Source organism: Orcinus orca, chromosome 5 (assembly GCF_937001465.1).
Source record: "Orcinus orca chromosome 5, mOrcOrc1.1, whole genome shotgun sequence".
Classification (NCBI taxonomy): Eukaryota; Metazoa; Chordata; class Mammalia; order Artiodactyla; family Delphinidae; genus Orcinus; species Orcinus orca.
In genome coordinates this window covers 42,915,747-42,934,282 of record NC_064563.1, presented here as the reverse complement: position 1 = coordinate 42,934,282, position 18,536 = coordinate 42,915,747, and the positions used below count along the sequence as shown (strand labels likewise).

Genomic DNA, 18,536 nt, shown 5'->3' with positions numbered 1-18,536 from the left:
CATGAGATTGACAGCTTCTCAGCACTTAAAGATTCCTCTGATGATATCAATGGTGATATTAACATATGGGAATTTTTTAAATATTATATAATGAAGGGTGTCAATATCTGGAAGAGATGCATAACTCAGTGAACCAGTATTTTCCAACAGACCAATGAATGATGTCACAGAATCATATATGAGTAAAAAATCCATTCACAGTGCCAGAAAGATCAATAGAATTTTTTTTTTTTTTGCGGTACGTGGGCCTCTCACTGTTGTGGCCTCTCCCTTTGCGGAGCACAGGCTCCGGACGTGCAGGCTCAGCGGCCATGGCTCACAGGCCCAGCCGCTCCGCGGCATGTGGGATCTTCCGGGACCGGGGCATGAACCCGTGTCCCCTGCATCGGCAGGTGGACTCTCAACCACTGTGCCACCAGGGAAGCCCAGACCAATAGATTTTAATGTAAGCATGAAAAGGTCATTGATATAGTTTCAAATAACACATTGCAACCAACCTTTAAGAAACTACTTGTCAAGTTCTGGAGTAGTATTAAAGAAGTAATTATCTGAAAAGGCTATTAAAATACTACTTTTTCCAACACCATATCTGTGTGAATCCAGATTTTCTTCATATACTTCATTCAAAAAACTCATCACAATAGACTGAATGCAGAAGCAGACATAAGAATCCAACTGTCTTCTATTAAGCCAGATAGTAGAGATTTGCAAAAATGAAAAATAATGCCACTTTTCTCACTAAGTTTGTTTTGTTTTGGAAAATATAGCTATTTTTCATATCAAATATGTTATGTTACCAAGTAATGGATTTATTATTGTTATTTTTAAGTGGATTAATAAATATTTCGAATTTTTCTGGCTTAATTACTAGTAAGGCAATATTTCTAGATATAGCCCATGTAGATAAAAGTTTGTAGGGTCCTCAGGACTTCCCTGGTGGTCCAGTGGATAAGACTCCCCACTCCCAATGCAGGGGCCCCAGGTTGGATCCCTGTTCAGGAAACTAGATCTTGCTCGCATGCATGCCGCAACTAAAGATCCCGCATGCCACAACTAAGACCTGGTGCAGCCAAAGTAAATAAACAAATAAATAATTTTTTTTAAAGTTCATAGGGTTCTCAATAACTTTTAAGAATCTAAAGTGATTCTAAAACTAAAAACTGTGAGACCCACTACTCTAAGGTACCCACAGTCATTTCCATTCTCCATTTTTGTCCAGCTTATTAAGTCCCTATAGAAGGCATAAAGAAGTAGGAAAAAATGAAAACGACATACATCTAATTATGTACCTTGTTGGTGACCAAAAAAGAGATTGAGAGATGGGTGTAAATTTTTTCTATGTTTTAATTTCAAATAACATAATTCATACATATTAGAAGAATGGTTACATTAACTCATAAAAGTTAATGGAAGATATAAAATCCTTCCTTAAAGCAACCGGGTGAAAAAAGTTAAAAAATCACTGTCATAAATCTATAAATATTTTTTCAAGTAACACATTTACATTTCAAAAAATCATGCTGAAGTATAATTAATCTCAATAAGAGAAAGCAAAAAGCCACTGCATTTCTTTATTATAGTTAACTTCAAATATTTATTCAGAAAAGAAAGTGAACACTAAGAACAAATCAGAGGTAGATCCAAAAACTGTCTTCTCTATCCATGACAGTACTGAATTCCCTAGATTCATACTTACCTCTGGATTTCCATAATGTCTCTAGCATATAATTGAATATATTTGCTCATTCAAGTCATGGTGGTCAATCTATATCACACACTCCTAGTAAGGAAGAACTGTTTATATTTAACTCCATTGGTAAGGTATAACACATGGAAAGACCCATTAATAGCTCTTTCCGATAAGAGAAATGATGAATTGAGCACAGATTTTTAGGAATCCCAGAACTTAACAATTTTTCAATCTATCTGTAAGCAGAAAAGGCAACACAAGGACACATCTCCTAAGGCTCTCAGTTTTCTGTTCTCACTCTAGCCTCTATTACTTCCTGGTTGTAGTCTCATGGTTTCAAACCATATCCAACTACTCCCACTATAGAACTGAAGCCATGACATAATGACTACAGTAGGACATCAATTTACAAAAACATCTTACTGTAAAGTTTAGGTGACCGATTGAAGATGTAGAGCCAAAATGTGTTCACTCAAAAGACAGCTTAAAAGCATACACAAGTAGTTCCTTTGTCTAGTAATCAATAAAGGTAGAATAAGCAGTTATCTTTTTCAGAAAGCAGGCAGTTAAGAGAGAACAAAGATTCCTAAAGGACATGACAGTTTATAATTATTTCACCACTACTCATTCACAGTATATCAAACTATAATCTTTTTGATCTTGGACACATGACCAAAGGGGAGGGGGGAGGAACAGTCATTTCAATGGGAATTCCACCTCAAAGAGGTAGAGAAAAGTAAAAACGGGGTTAACACCGTTTAGCATAGGAAGAAATCCACAAACAAGCAGAGAACCACCCAAGGCAATAAAAGAACTAAGCTAAAATTCTAGCTTAATGAGCAAAATAAAGCAAAACTCAAGAGATACAGAATTATCAAAACACTCCTCCCAGCACAACTAAAAATATGCAGACTAGCGTCTTTTTTAAAAAAACATTATCAGTCATACGAATTTCCTCCCACTGGTGTGAAAATGAAGGCAGAAAATATACCTATACATCTAATACAACAATCTTATTACACAAGTATTCCAATTCATAACACAACTCTGCTGAGACTAGTCAAGTTGGTAAGGCCAATTAACAGGTGCCAGCTGCCTTTATCTTTTTCAGTTTCAAACATTTTTAGCCCTCTTATTGAAGAACATACAGTAATAAAGTGCTATCACTTAGCAGGAAATCTCCTGTGTCTGCAAATAAAGTGAATATTTATAGACCCTAGGGCTAACGGGGCTCTCAAAGGATACCCAGTTTCCTCACAGGGTTGCACCTGTCATATCTGCTCCAATCCTTAAACCTGAAAACTCTGTGTACCTCCTTCACTTAGAGCTTTTATGGTTAAGTCCAAAGATGACAACTTGAATACTTTTTTGTGACCACGAGACATTTTAATTTATTTAACTACCTAGTACCTAGTTAGTTGAAATACAAATAAGTTACTGCTAATTCTGAAAATGCAAAAAAGAAAAAGAAATTGGCCTCCACTGTGCATTTAAAGATATACAACCTCTAAAAGAGAAATTAAGGATGACCTAAAATCAAAAGCAGGCAACATGTATAACAGTGCATTATAACCTCTCACCAAAGGAAACAGTTTAAGGGTAGCCATATGCTCTTGGGCTATGACCACAAGGCCACAAGCCCTTAAGTCAAGAAAACAGATGAGCGTTTAAGGCGAGTATATTTATTTGTTAAGGAAGGAAAGTGTATTTCACCCAGCACTCTCTCTCCTCTCAGCGCGCGAGTGTGAGGGAGGGGGAGGAGGAAGTGGCGGTGGGGGAGGGGCGGGGGAGGGAGGGCGGAGTTGGAAGGGGAGGCGGATTTAAAGTAGAGACAACGGAGTGGGTGGGACAGAGTACGCCAGGTTGCAGCCTGCCTCACGCTCCACCCTACCTATAGCTAGTGACGAAGCACCGGTCACCCCTTACAAGACGAACCCAGAAACCCAAAAGCAGCTATCAAGGATCAGGGACTGGCGGTGTGGGTAGGGGTGCGAGAGGTGTTGAGGAACGGAGGCGGAAAACAGGTGGCTAACTCTCCCTCACCACCTCGAGACTCAGGGCCTAGCCTGAGGCCTGCGACCACGTACCACCCGATAGCTGCCACCCCCCTAAGGCCCCAGCTTGGTCCTCAAAGGTCAGACTCCTCCAGGTGCGAGGCGCCTGCGCACTACGCCGCTCGGCACGCCGCCGGGCCAGCACCCCTACCACCCCCACCACCCCCCGCAGCTGCCGCTGCAGCTGTCTCCCGTACACAGACTGCGCCAGGCCCGCGCCGCCTCAAGCCGGAGTAGGGCCTCGGAAACCCTCGGCTGCAGGCGCCGCCTCTCAGGCCCCGGACGCGGGCATCACCTGGATTCCGGCCTTCGGGCTTACACCTCCCGTAGACTTACAAGCGCCGCAGATCTGGAAACGCTTCTTCAAATCTGGGCGCCGCCGGCGTCCACAGAACTTACTTCAGTTTAAGCTCACCGCCTTCCTGGTTTCACCGCCAGGCAGCGTCAGCCGAGCTTTCGAGTGCATCGATGGAGGCTGCCAGGCGTTAGGAGTGCCGAGGGAGTAGATTGTCACGCCGCCAATTTTTTGTTTGGTGTTGGTTTTGCTTGCTTGATTATTTGAGTTCCTTGTTACCAAAAAGCAATAAAGGTGGGGACTGAAAAGTATTATTGCCTTAGTAACCGTCGTTATCGTCACAGATAATCAGTAAACCAATCTGCATTATAGGAAGTTATATAGACAACCACACGTAGTAAAATCGATTATCTCACGCTGGGAGAGGAGGAAACTGGCCCAACAATAATAAATCATGGGAGTGTGTCTGTATAGCGTCAGAGTCGTGTGTGATTAAATTGTAATGATTTATTTGCAAAAATGCATTAAAAGTCGGCGTTTCTTCTGCCCTGAAGGTGAAGGCACAGGTTGGGCGCAAATTTTTTTCTCACGTTAAAGTAACTGGTTGGTTGCGGAATGGGAGAAAACTGCCCGAGGCAGGGAAAGGAGGTTTCTTCTGGAAAATAAATTAAATGTGTAGGGGTTTTTGTTGTTGTTATTTAAACCAATACAAATGAAAGCAATTCAGCATTTTCTGTAACTCATACGACTTTATGTCCTTGCATGAACATCATTTTTTTCTTATTTACTATAAGTAAGCATCGATAAGGAGGTAAATTGTTGGCCTTGGTTTGGGTCGACTGTGAGAACCAACTCGTTCACAACTGCTGTATACCCAAGCTACAGTTTTCCACAGACATTTGAGATGGAGAAAACCACCTCCACAATTTTATTTCTCATAAGTGACTGTACCTTAACTAACCTGTTTTGAGGAACCATTTTAAAGCTTAACTACAGTACTACATGTTTATTTTAAATAATTCAAGAGCCGGTGGGGGAGTGAGCGGTGGAAATGAACCTTTGGGGTCCTGAATTTTATTGGAAACTGTATATCTGTCTGCAGGCTGTCAACTGAACTTTACTCTCAATTTTTTTGTTCGTTTGTTTGTTTTTACCAGAAATGCATTTTGAAATGTCTTGTCCTCGGAAAATATTTGCTATTTAAAGAAACATCATTAGAACTTGGTGAGCATTTATTAGTATATGATTTTAAAACCTGGGTTTGGTGGGGGTTTTTTAAACTAAACTTCCCTTAGGCCAGTAGGAATCCGTGGTTAGATACTACAGATCTCTCTTAGCTCCATCTCATAGGAACGCCACTATTTGTAAATATACTAAAAGCAACACGCCAGAAAAATCTATGGGAAAATCTATTTCGTGTGAATTATACAACTATTGTATCCAAGCCTTCCCTAATTAACTTTAAAGTGTTCATCTTTCCCTCAAGCTTAGTAGATGGATTTTGAGTTCACACTTAAAAGTCATGTGCTTGAAAGGGCAAAAAAAGTAGCTGGTGAGCCTCCTGATCCCTTACCATACTTTTAGTAGTGGCTGTTTTTGGAGCTGTTTGTGAATACACATTTAACACCTCAGTTTGAGAGCTATTTGAGCACCACATCCATTTAGCTGATCCCATTATTTGTCATTCTGCTAAATAACCTTAAAAACGGATTTTCATAAAGGATTAAAGTTTTATGGTTATTCCCCTCTAATAATATCAGGAGTAAAGTGGTCACAAATAGTAACCCAAGACTAACTGTAAAATCATGTTTCTAAATTCATATAACTTTGAAAAGTGAGTACTTTGAGTCTCTTGTAGTGTAATAAAAAGCAAACACTCGTGTAATTTACTGATACCTAAAAGCTATTGATACTGGAAACTTAAAGATCTTGTTTTTCCTAAAAGTAGCAATAAATGAAATAAATGTTTTAAGAAGAAAAAAACTTTAGAATTCAAGAGAAAAAAGGCAAAGTAACAGTTCTAAAGAGTGTGATTTCCATCTTCATTAAGTTCACTAACTGAATATTTTAATCTGAGTAGTGTGGTATGACATAAAGTTACGTATAGCTTCTATTTACATACATTCTAGAAACATTAATGTATTAAGTTGTAATTGTGTTCTCTTTTTACACGTTTCAGTTGCTTTGATGGAACTTCTCAAATTATCTGTTAACTTTGTGTTAATGCCTTAACCAATGGGTGGAAGATATAGGAATCAAAGTTCTATAATTGCTTTTATTTTTACAAAGAGTATAAGATCCAAGAAAACGAACAAGTTACCTTTAACATCAGAAAGACTGCATTAATATTCAGACTACTCAAAAATGTCCCCAAAGCCACACTTGAAGAGGTATATTTGTTTACACACTCAGGTAAATATAGCTTTCCATATGTAAATATTTTTTTCATATGTAAATATTCTTATGTGAGGGGTATATATACGGCCACAATTCTCACAGCAAGCTTTGTCCTGCACAATACGGACAAATGACGCGGGAACATAGATGTGTCCTTCCATATAACAGTTTCGATGTAAATAGTCCAGGAATATATTTTAAATCGTAGCTTGGGGGGGGGGTGCTTTTCTCCCGGCGAGGTTTTTTTTTTTTTTTAATAATCCACGGTACATAAATTAGATGGGCCACAAACTTAACATCGATTTTTTTTCAAACTCAAAGAGGGATAATCATTTTCTTTTCAAAATTAGGAGATCAATTAGAATATTTCCCGGGATGCTAAAGAAGAGTTTCTGTAGTTCATTGTGGGAGGGGTCCGGGTGCAAAGAGTAAGGGAGAAGGGTGAGGGTCCTGAGACCTCAAAGAGGGAACGAAGTCAAACTGTCCTTGACCAAGCGCTAAGGAAACACTTTAAAATGGAATCTGTCAGGGAACAGCTGCTCGGGAAATGTGTTAAACAAACCAGCCACTTCGAGCAGGGTTTGTCCGTAGAGGAGTCGGCTCGGTCTCCAGGACGCGAATAATGGGGTGAATCACAAACTCCCCGGGGCAGGGAGCTTGGTGAAGACCCAGGCTCAGCTCTGGCCGCGGGCCCGGAAGCCCCTGAAAGGAGCTGCGCTCGCCTGAGAAACTGGAAAGGACCCTGACTCGGCAGGGTTGTGAAGCCAGGATGCCAGGCTACAAGGTTTCGGGTCGGGGTAGTAGGGATGTAGGATCGGGATACCGGGTCAGGATACAGAACTGGGGTCCTGGGCGCCTGATGCAGGGCAGGGTTGCCGGGCAGCAATGCGGGGCCGAGCAGTTGCGCTGCACCCTGACGCCCGGCGAGGACATAGGGTCGGATGCCAAGTCGGGATACCCTATTGACTCCAGGAGTCGCGCACTTGTCAGTTTCCTTTTGACCACGCCCCGGCGGAATCAGTCCAGCTCCCTAGTGTTTAAGTAAGCCGTGACACCAACGCAAAATCCACGCCTAATTAAATTAATTATGGATTCTTGTCATCCTGAATTAATGGCCAAGAGCGCAGGCGGCCGAGGTATCTGAAAACCTGGACTGTCTGCCTCTTCTTCCCACTCTCTCTGGTCCCCCTTCGCTGTCCTCACTCACACTCCAGCCCCTGTACTCCAGCCTTAATCAATCTCAATCTCTCTCTCTCTTTCTCTCTCTCTTTCTCTCTCTCTTTCTCTCTCACTCTCTCCCTCTCTCTCTCTCTCCCTCCTCCTCCCCCTCCCTCCCTCCCTCCCTCTCTCCCTATCACCCCCACCTCCCAACCCCCACTCCCCCACCCCCAGGTAGTGGCGCGGGTGCTTCCCGGGAAGGGTCTCCCTCCGAGTTGCGAAGGGGAGGTAATTTACTCAGAACAAGGGGCCGCCTTTGCGAAGTATAAATAGTGAGACTTCAAGCGCTGCGTTGCTATCAGATCTGAACTCTCCGCAGGAAGAATTGTCAAAGATCTTAACATTGAACAAGCGCGCTCCGGCAGGGAAGCATCAGTTCCCATTTCCCTCCCGCGGCCCCCGCCCCTTCCCTCTTCCTCTTCTTCCTCCTCCTCCTTCACCTCCTCCTCTTCTTACTTCTTTTTCTCCTTCTACTTCTCCTCCTCTTTCTTCTTTCTTCTCTTCTTTTTCTTCTTCTTCCTCCTCCTCCCACTCCTCCCCCACCCCTGTCCCATTGATGTGTTATTATTGGGGGGGCTGGAGCAGTAAAAAAAGAAGAAGGAAAAAAAGAGCTGGGCTCGGCTGGGAGACGTTGAGCGCGGGGCTGACGGGCATTGGCGGCGATGGAAGAACTTACGGCGTTCGTCTCGAAGTCTTTTGACCAGAAAGTGAAGGAGAAGAAGGAGGCTATCACGTACCGGGAGGTGCTGGAGAGCGGACCGCTGCGCGGGGCCAAGGAGCCGACCGGCTGCGCGGAGCCGGGCCGTGACGACCGCAGCAGTCCCGCAGTCCGGGCGGCCGGCGGAGGCGGCGGCGGCGGAGGAGGCGGAGGCGGAGGCGGAGGAGGTGGAGGAGGTGCAGGAGGAGGAGGAGCGGGCGGAGGAGCTGGAGGAGCGCGCTCTCCCGTCCGGGAGCTGGACATGGGCGCCGCCGAGAGAAGCAGGGAGCCGGGCAGCCCGCGGCTCACCGAGGGTAACGGCCTGACCCCCGGCCGCGGTTCCCCTTCCCGCCTTCCTGACTCCTTTCGGGCGGGAGAGGACACCAAGGCCCAGCGGGGAGGGGGGCGGGACGCGGAGAGGGCTCTTGGACCCCAGCTTTGGAAGCTGGAGTGAGGATGGAGGGGTGGGAGTCCGATGGTGTGCACGGTCGTGGGTGGGGTCCGAATGTGTGTGCGGGGAGGGGGGGGCGTGTGGGGTTTGCGCGCGCCCTTCTCAGATGCTCCCGCTACTCCCATTCCACCGAAACGCATTTTCACCAACGGGAGGATGGGCCCGCAGCCCAGACGGCCCGCAGGCGGATGGGGAAGTTCGCTGGGCCGGGCTGCGAAAGGGGGTGCTGGCACTAGCTGGGCCAGGCGGCGGGATTACAGTTAGCATCTAGCGCCGAGTTTGCGGGAGCCCCTTTCCTAGGCCCGAGAAAAAAAAGAAAAAGAGAGAAAGGGGACAGAGATACAGAGACAGAGAGATTGATTGGGATTTCACCCTGGAGTCGCCCCGGATTTCGTGCCGCCGCTAACTCCGCGAAGACCCTGGCTGCCTGGAATTTAGGGCCCCAAACTTCCCATTTTCTTAGAGCTGTGAAGGTAGAATGAGACCAAGGCAGGCTAAGGTTCAGGCTGTGACCTGTTTCTTTCGGGAGATGCGTTAGGCTCCTTTTTTGTTTGTTTGTTTGTTTTTCGAAATTTTACTGCGTCGCATCATCCAGTACTCTGATTTTGTGGTGGGATAATCCTTTGGTGCCAGGAAAGTGTTAGGAAAAGCCTTTTTCTAAATGGTGGAGCGTTCTGTACCAATTCAAAGGAGTTCAACAATAAAATTAATTTGGCACTTGGTGCCTGCAGTAACTGGTGTGCTGCCATATTTTTCCAATTAAGGAAATATGTGGCATGCTTAGAATCACATATTTAAGCAAGCAATTAAGTCGTTTATAACAGTCTGTTCTTGTTTAGGCCAATAAGTGGAAATTTGGGGGCAAAATAGGGATTATATTAAGTCTGTTAATCAACTGTAAATGTGGACATCTTTCTCTTTGAAGCCCCAAAAGTTTGAGAGGCTTCCACTGTGGATGGCATGAAATAAACAAAGCCAAAGGCAGAATCTGAAAGATGTGTTTTCATATTTAAATTTCATTGCAATATCTGTGGAAATATTTTCCTATTAACTTGGCTTCAGTTTGTGCTATAATGTATCCACTTCTTCCCTAAGGAAAGACAAACGTCCACAACACAAACTTTGAGAAGTAGATATGCGGGAAACACTTAAGATCACGGTAACTAGAATGCCAAGCTGGGCTGAGTTCTAGAGGTTCTTCTCCCAGACGGGGTACCAAGTACTCCTAAATTTGGAAAGTGGTAGCATAACTGTCAGGCGGTCCAGTGCACCCTCCGGGGCCTGAGTCCCCAGCTCGAGGCCCTGGGTACACCAGCAGGCACCCCCCACTAAGTTAGGGTCTGAACCGTGGGCAAACGAAGTCCTGGGATTGTTGATTTCCAAGCTCAGGGCAAATATTAATTTGTCTGCAGGCCGGCTCTTCTGGAAATGATTTTTAACACCCATGCTGATCGGGATTCTGGGCTGGGAAGAACTGCAAACAGCCTCGATTATCCAAACTCAGCTTTTGCACCTTAAAAACCCAAGTCTCCAACTCAGGCGCAGAGGTTGAAGGTTCCAGAGGGCAGCTTATGTTGATCCTGGCTCCCCTGATCACGGTCCCTTGGCCTAAATATATATATATATATATCTCCACATCCCTCTAGTGTCCCTGTATGCTCACACTCATGGAGCTCCTGTTTTTAAAGGGAGGAGAAGGAAGGACAGGAAAGTGGCAACGGATGTGTGCAAACCTAGAGCAGAAAAATGCATATTTTATTAAACATCCGAGCTGCTGGATGCATGAAAAGGCTTTGAGCAACCAATAGAAACCGAGGATCCCGAATGTTCCGCTTGAACCTGTTGATCTCTGTGGGTTTAAGCGTTCAGGGTCGCGTCTGCCTTTCCAATGGGGAGGGAGAAAGGAGCGAAAGAGACAGCGGTCTGTTTCGCTGGCTCCCCGAAGCTGGTTTTCCACCTCTGGCCTTCCGGCCGGGTGTGGGCAGCGAGCCCTCCAGGCCGCCAACATGGCGTGGGCGCCTCTGCTCAGGCAACTGGGATTCGGCAGGGGGGACAGGGACTGCCTGACTGTCCGTGGGCCGTCCGCGGGATTTGGTCCAAGCCCTGGGTCCGCAGAGAGCGCCCGGGAAAGTGGCTCCCGCCATGCGGCCCCGGGGTCTTGTCCTCCGGCTGTGACCCTTCAGCCCAATTGTTCCCAAATTAGACCAGCAAGTTTGAGAGAGACAAGAGAGCCGGCGGCGGCCACTGCTGGCCTGACAATGGCCCAGCACTCTGGGAATGGCCGGTGTAAGAGGCCAGTCCGTGGCCTCGCTGCGCTCTCCTGCCAGCATCTCGTTCTGTGACCCGCCCGGTGCGGCTCTTTTGATTTTTGTGCGCGAGTGGGAGAGAGTGAATGCAAGAGAGGGTTAGTGGAATTGATTTGGTGTTCTCGGGGGAGGGCAGGGGACTGTGGGCTGAATAGTGAGGAGGTGAGCTGAGGCCACAGTTGCAAAAGGGATGCGTGGGTGAATGCCCACCTTGCCCGCGGGCGGCCGCCCAGAGTTGATCTTTTCGCGTCTCCAGGATCCTCTTCCTCGCAGCCGGGTGAGGAACTGGACAGGAACTCCGGGAGGGGGCAGGATCCTCCATCCTTCTGGAGACAGATCTGGTAATGGCATTTGCTGTGTTGTTTTTGTCTGTGTGTGTGTGTTGCTGTGTGCGCGCGTGGACGTACGTGTGCGGTCCTGTTCGTGGTGCCCCCTCCAGTGTCCCCGGAGCCGAAGGATCGCAAAGAGGATGCGAAAGGGATGGAGGACGAAGGCCAGACCAAAATCAAGCAGAGGCGAAGTCGGACCAATTTCACCCTGGAACAACTCAACGAGCTGGAGAGGCTTTTTGACGAGACTCACTACCCAGACGCCTTTATGCGTGAAGAACTGAGCCAACGGCTGGGGCTGTCCGAGGCCCGAGTGCAGGTACCCGCCTGTGAGGAGGTCGCGGGGAGCAGAGGAGGGGCATGCCTGGGGTACACACGACGAGGGTGTGGGTCCAAATGTCTGGAGTGAGGTGAGAAGGGAAGCGACGTCTCTGCTAGAGGTCTTATTTTCCAAAGTAGAGCTTGGTCTTAAAGCCTTCCCGTGCTCCCCCCACCGCCCCGCCCCATCCCAACATATGTTCCCAGCAGAAGAAAGCTGTGCTGGGCTTGCTCCCAGAGTTTCTATAAACCACACCCCCGACCCTCGCCTCTCGATGCCTTTAATGTGGTTTAATCCTAATGGGCCTACTTTTATAAGCCTTAAAAAAATCCCACAGAAAACGTTTTATCTTCTGGATGCCTTAAAAGTTACAACGAATATTTTGTTCGGCGGAGTTGGGTTTCCTTGAGGGTCTGCTCTGGGATCTAGGTTTGCCAAGCGGATATGCCAATTAGGTTTATAGATGTACAGACTATAAAGAAAATTAGCAACTGTTAAGTGCACAAATTTACAGTCTGCCGTTAGCGGTTGATCTCAAACTGTGTGTGAAATAGCAGAGAAATAAATGCGTTTGGTCACTCTTTGTTCTCTCACTTAACCAGGGAAGTGAACCTGAACCTACAGAAACTTGATTTTAAAACAATCCACATATCTTAATATTGACATTTCCAAAATCTGACCCCAGCAAGTGCCACACTAAATGGAGTTAGCATTGGAACAGATTTTCTTTACCGGTTGTGGCGGTGAATGTAATGGGAAAAGTAGGCTTCAGGAGCGCTTAAGGGGAAAAAAATTACATACATACATGCATACATATCCTTTTAGTTTTATGGAAAATGAATTTAAATGTTTCAGGTGGTATTTCCACTCAAATAATAAAATAGGAGAAAATGATAGTCATTATTTGTTTGAACACATGGAGCAGTTTTAGGCCTGAACATCTGCAGCTGTTACAAAGTATCACTGTAACAGATACTCCCTAGGTCTCTGGGCTAGAGACCACCATCTGCAGCGAACTATGCAATTCTTATGGGGCTTCCCCGCATCTTGTAATAGGATCAGGACAAAAACAGAGCAGTCACTTTAAAGGGGAAAAGTAATAATAGGCTGCCTTGGTCATCACAGCATCAACAGCAGAGCCTTCCTTTTTAAGCCTCTCCTACTTTGCTCTGTGCACTGAGATCTCTAGAGGCTTAGCAACCCCTTAAAGACATGATGATAATTATTACAGTTGTGAGCATTAGTGTATCAGCTCCAACTCTTCTAGGGGAAAAAAGAGGCAAAAGCCTCAGGCCATGTGAGGTACACAAAGGATGCAACCCTGGCATGAAATCTACCCTTCTACTACACTAAATGGCAGGGGAATTTTTGAAGATTTCCATTGACTGTGACACTTGCTTTCAAAAACAAGAAGAAAGCTCTGAAGCAATATTTTACTTTCATGTTTTTAACATTAATTTATGAATCAGTCAATATGCTGTGTTATTGGAACATAATGCTATATTATTGGAGTATAAAAGCAAGCTTTATTTGAATTTCTTAAAATCTGCCATACTGCCTCTAAAAGTTGGCAAGTTTATCTAAGAAGGTAATATCTGGGAGAAGATAGTATCCAGCAGTTACTTGATTCATAACCCACTCCCATTTCACAGAATGTTCTTCTTTTTTTCTCATAATAAGTGAACTTCATTGCTGGTATTTATTTTTTCATACTTTATTTAAATTTTGATCTATCTTCTGGACACTTCTCTACTACCCTAACTGTACTCAGTGGCTTTTTCTATAGAAGCAAATTAGATTATCATGATAATGGCACAATTATTCTGCTACCATGTTACACTCTGCTGCACAGAGGAACAGAGAAATTCTAAACTTCTTTGTAGTGAGGCTTTTATGACACTAATTACCTCTTCCCCCACTCTTATCCCCCCCACCCCCAGGAAACAAAAAACAAAAAACAGTCACTATTTGCTTTGGTGTTTGGTTTTTCTTGAAGATGAAACTAATTAATATTACAGGCTATTAATGAGCATTTTCTTCTCAGGTCTTACTGGGCAAACATCTAAACCCATTATCACTTTAGTATCAGGTATCAGGGCGAGTTTTAGGCCTTGGGGATTCTAACTGTGGAAACATGAAACCAGGACTACAGTAATTTATCAAGAAACAACTTATCTCGCAAAAGTATATGAAATCTTTCTATTTATGTCATTTATTTATGTTTTTAACTTTGGAAATTAAGATTCTTGTATATAATTCAAAGATTGCTTGCTATATCTCCCAATCCTTGCCTATAACATTACTCTGAGTCATAACATCTAGGTTTTATTTTTTCCTCCACTTTGTAGGTTTGGTTTCAAAATCGAAGAGCTAAATGTAGAAAACAAGAAAATCAACTGCATAAAGGTATGCTTCTCAGACAAAGAACATTTGATACTCTAAGTAAAAAGAGTATTAGGGGATGTTGTTATTATGAAGACAGAAAAGAACCTTGTCAAAGATAACTATGGTCCTTATTTAAAAATCTGCTCCGAAGGCAGTTAATGAGAGTCCTAAAGTTTGGGAGTAAATTACATTGCTTTTCATTTTAGCAGCAGTTTAGGAAGATAAATGTACAATTCCAAAGGAAGTAGTTCTATCTTGGTTCCATTTGGAACCTTGGAAAACAATGCTGGACATGTTAATCTCACTTTATTGTGTTTTGTTCCCCCATTTTTTGCAGGCGTCCTCATAGGGGCTGCCAGCCAATTTGAAGCTTGTAGAGTAGCACCGTACGTCAATGTAGGTGCTTTAAGGATGCCATTTCAGCAGGCAAGTACAGTCCAGTTTCAACCTGTTTTTAACTGTGAAAAGACCTGGATATTTGCTTGAATTGTTGAACATCCCCTGTCTCTGAGCCCCCATATAGGTGTCTATACAGGTAGAGGATAAATTTTCAGATGATATAGTGGGCCTACTCCCCTTTAAAAACCTATACAGTGTCAGGGGCCTACATGCCTAGTCCTTTCTGTCCTCATGGGAAACCCACAGAGGCCTGAGGGCAGCAACGGGTCCTTTAAAAATGAACTAAAGATTGCACTTGGGGAGAGGAAGGAAAAGCCTTCTGAGTAAGATTTTGTCAGATCCAGTACAGAGGTTAGTCCTAAGGTGTTTCTAAGGCAACTCTCTAAATATTTTCCTAGGTGTTTTCTATCTCTTATTCACATTAAATGTCTCTGACCGAAGATAAACAAACAAACAAACAAATAAATAAATAAATACACTCCCAGCTCAGACTTGATTTTTTAAAGCTGCAAAGCTTCATATCTAGTAGAGAGGGAAGCACTGGTCTTCCCAGGGACACCTTGCGGCTGCAATCCATTTCTTAGCCATACAGAAACCTTTAAGACTATATTTTTAAAGTACAGCCTGCAGCAATGATTTAATCCTGGGAAATCCCAGTGCTCTGAACTCCCCATTCTCCAAGCCTAAGGGTGCAATCCTTTCCCAACCAGTGCCTGACCTTCCCCATGGCCAGGCCCCCTGCTCCGTAGGACTGTGAAGTCATGAATTAACTCTGAGATGCCAGTGTCCTGGTCGGGGGAGACACCTGGCTGCACCTGTGTATTGAGGGTTAGTATTAGGCAGATCTTAGCTCTCCTGGCACCACTGGATTCTGGTATCCTAATGCTAGGCTTCTGAAGCAAGAGAGAATGACTGGAGAGAGAGGGGAATCTTAAAAGGAGACCCTCACTACTCAGAAGGTGATCTCCTAGTCTGCAGCATCAGCATCAGCTGGGAGATTGTTAGAAATGCAGAATCTCTGGCCCTACACTAGACCTTCTGAATCAGAATCCACATTTTAACAAGATCCCAAGGTAATTTTAATAGCAGTAAATGTTAGAAGTACTAACAATTGTGCCAGTTGTGATGAAGATGCAACAACTTCCCTAGGTGACATTTAAAAGTTTTGTAATTTGCTTAATGGTACTTCAGTGTTTTAGTAGCAGGGTAAAAGGTGTACGACAGCATCAAAAGAGGAGGGTAATGACCCTCATCCCGTCGTCTGTCCAATATACATTGTTATTTTCAGGAGGGTGATGTATTAGCACAATAGTAATGTCGCCTTCTGACAGACCCAGCTCCCGAGGGGGCGGCCACAATTCCTGCAGACGGGAGTCCCTGGGACTCAAGGGGATAGGCCACACTGAGCTAGTTGCAGAGACTCAGGGTCACTGGAATATCCCTGTGGCGCCCCAGATTCAGTAACAGACTGATAAGGTCAGCCAAATGCCCCTTTCCCGTCCCCTGCCCCAGCCTTACCCGAGCTAAGCTGGACGCCGTTAATGCTCTGTTTCTATTCTGTTGTCACCCTAGGATAGTCATTGCAACGTGACGCCCTTGTCCTTTCAGGTTCAGGCGCAGCTGCAGCTGGACAGCGCCGTGGCGCACGCGCACCACCACCTGCACCCGCACCTGGCCGCGCACGCGCCCTACATGATGTTCCCCGCGCCTCCCTTCGGACTGCCGCTCGCCACGCTGGCCGCGGACTCAGCTTCTGCCGCCTCCGTCGTGGCCGCCGCGGCTGCCGCCAAGACTACCAGCAAGAACTCCAGCATCGCGGATCTCAGACTGAAAGCCAAAAAGCACGCGGCCGCCCTGGGTCTGTGACGCCAACGCCAGCGCCAACGTCGCGCCTGCAGCGCAGCGCGCAGCCTGCACGCCCTCCGAGCCCCGCTGCTTCTCCTTTACCTGCTCCGGACCTCGGGAGCCGAGCCTCTTTCCGCCCGCTGATTGCCCCTTGCCCCATTCCGCATCCCGGACTCGGAGGGTGTGACCTGGGATCCCAAGAGGGGCACCAGCTCCGTGGCTTCTGACCATTCACCTACCCAAGGGCCCAGAATTTGGCTTTGTAGGGCTGGGTTTGGGAGGTCTGGAGAGAGACTGGACAAGGGAGTGCTGGGACAGCGGAGTGTGTGGCTCACGGCAGAACTGCGACGATGGACTCTTGCGTAGAAATAAAAATCCTGTTAATAAAAAATGAGGGGAAAAAAAGTAGAAAAGACAAACCAGAGATAAACAGAGAAAGGGAACTTATTGCTATTCGTCAGAAGCTGAAATCGGAGAGAGAACCAAGGAACAAAAAAGAAAAAAATTTTAAAGTATTTTGTACATTAAATAATATGGAAAAAGAACCTGGACGAATCTCGAGAGAATTGGGGCGGCGGTGGGGGTGGGGGGGAGTTACCAACTTAAAGTGTATGTTTTTTAAAATGGGCTAAGAAGGCAAAACAGAAGGAAGAGGTATACTTATTTAAAGAATTAAGATGAAAAAAATGTACGCAGCTGGGAAGTTCACAGGTTTTGAAACTGACCTTTTTCTGCGAAGTTCACTTTAATACAAGAAATTTGATAAGAGAGGCGGGCCTCCTTTTACGTTGAATCAGGTGCTTTGAGTTAAAAACCACCAGTATGGAAGAGCAAGAAGAGGGAAGACAGTATAAAAACGAGGAGAGAAAAAATATTAATACAAAAATGATACCACAGACGATGATTTCTCTGAGAAAATTATTATGGCAGAACTGTCCAGACTGCTGACAGTAAATTCCGGTTTGCATGTTACTTGTATTCCATTGATGGTGTCTCCCCCCTCCCCCGCTTTACTCACATGCACTTAACTCCATTTTCATTTTCAGTATAAAAACAATACCCAAAGCATCTGGAAATTGATATATATATATTTCTATCTATATTTATTTTTGTCCCGTCTTTAATGCTGGGGGACAAAAGAAAAAAGTCTGAAGGGCAAAAAAGTTACACTCTGATTGTCCCAAGACAACAGAGGCAGGTAGAAAATGTGAGAAAAGGAAAAAGAAAAGAAATGGAACGGTGAAGGTACAGCGCCTCACGTGGTGCCTGATACATAGTGGGCGCTCAGTGTTAAGTCCCCTCTCCTCCCCCTTTTCTTGTATTCCCTCTTGCAGATTTCCTAAAGTCCTATTTGAGGACCGTGCTTTATTTCCCCCTCTCTGTTCCATCACACTCACTTTAAACAACACCCAGATAGATACAGGCACTAAGTTTGTGTAAAATATGTTGATAAACACGAACAAAGTTTATTTTGGCTATAACGTGTGAACTGATAGTTGACTTTCAACATTTGCATTTTATCTCACAAGGGTGTATATTCAAGTAATATTTTTGTTTGTCTCAATTCATGTAGCTATTTAAACTGGGATACCCTGGACTAAGCAATCTGTATCCCAATTCTCTAAAAAAAGCCTCCTTAGTTTTTGGGTTTTTTTTTTTTAATCCCTTATACAAGAACGAGGAAAAGCTCTTTTAGCTGAACTTTGGTATGCGGTTGAGCTTTGTAACTATTTGTTCTCCATGAAAACAAAATTATTTATATTTGCCATATTTTTTCTAGTGTATTAAGTTATTTTAAACAAAAGAAGATTCTGTTATTTCATGACGTGTTGTCGGTACAAAATGTTTCGGTCTCACCTCTGTTAAACCTTTTAAATAAGTGCCAAGTTATTAATTGAAGACACTTTGCGATCAATTGAATCAAAATAGTATTGTTTCATTTGATGGGGTTCGCGTCATCTTTGTTCCTGTTACTATTAAACTATCCGGGATAGGCTTCTTTCTTCCTTTTTGATGAATGTCTCTCTCCCTCTCTCTCTCTCTCTCTCTCTCTCTCTCATTCTCTCTCTCTCTCTCTCTGTCTCTCTCTGTCTGTCTCTCTCTCTGTCTGTCTCTCTCTCTCGACTATACCAACTTGTAAAAGCGCTTGCC

General features: G+C 44.8%; 2 protein-coding genes across 7 annotated transcripts in view; one reads left to right on the top strand and one right to left on the bottom strand.

Moving 5' to 3' along the window:
• RSRC1 (arginine and serine rich coiled-coil 1) overlaps positions 1-4,268 on the bottom strand; it is a 463,041-nt gene extending 458,773 nt beyond the window's left edge. The window contains exon 1 of one of the 5 annotated variants that reach the window (XM_049709748.1): positions 4,040-4,268. The gene's annotated coding sequence lies outside the window, so the exon portion shown is untranslated. The remainder of the gene's footprint in view (positions 1-4,039) is intronic. The other 4 variants (XM_049709749.1, XM_049709746.1, XM_049709747.1 and 1 more) reach the window with 4 other exon arrangements.
• Positions 4,269-7,856: 3,588 nt separating this feature from the next.
• Positions 7,857-18,203, top strand: SHOX2 (short stature homeobox 2). Of its 2 annotated transcripts, none has more exons than XM_004281830.4 (5): positions 7,857-8,665; positions 11,548-11,756; positions 14,105-14,162; positions 14,479-14,567; positions 16,113-18,203. In XM_004281830.4, the coding sequence occupies exons 1-5, from the start codon at positions 8,317-8,319 to the stop codon at positions 16,404-16,406; spliced, it is 999 nt and encodes a 332-aa protein (XP_004281878.1). In that variant the 5' UTR covers positions 7,857-8,316; the 3' UTR covers positions 16,407-18,203. The 2 variants fall into 2 exon arrangements, with proteins under 2 accessions (XP_004281878.1, XP_004281879.1); XM_004281831.4 differs by having other exon boundaries at positions 7,859-8,665; positions 16,149-18,203.
• Positions 18,204-18,536: the final 333 nt, after the last annotated feature.

What these genes read in the sequence shown, in the direction of transcription:
- SHOX2 (XM_004281830.4), top strand. Translation starts at nt 8,317, where the DNA reads ATGGAAGAACTTACGGCGTTCGTCTCGAAGTCTTTTGACCAGAAAGTG. An exon ending in CAGCCCGCGGCTCACCGAGG is followed by an intron (nt 8,666 to 11,547) that starts GTAACGGCCTGA and finishes TGCCCCCTCCAG; the next exon opens with TGTCCCCGGAGCCGAAGGAT. An exon ending in TGTCCGAGGCCCGAGTGCAG is followed by an intron (nt 11,757 to 14,104) that starts GTACCCGCCTGT and finishes TCCACTTTGTAG; the next exon opens with GTTTGGTTTCAAAATCGAAG.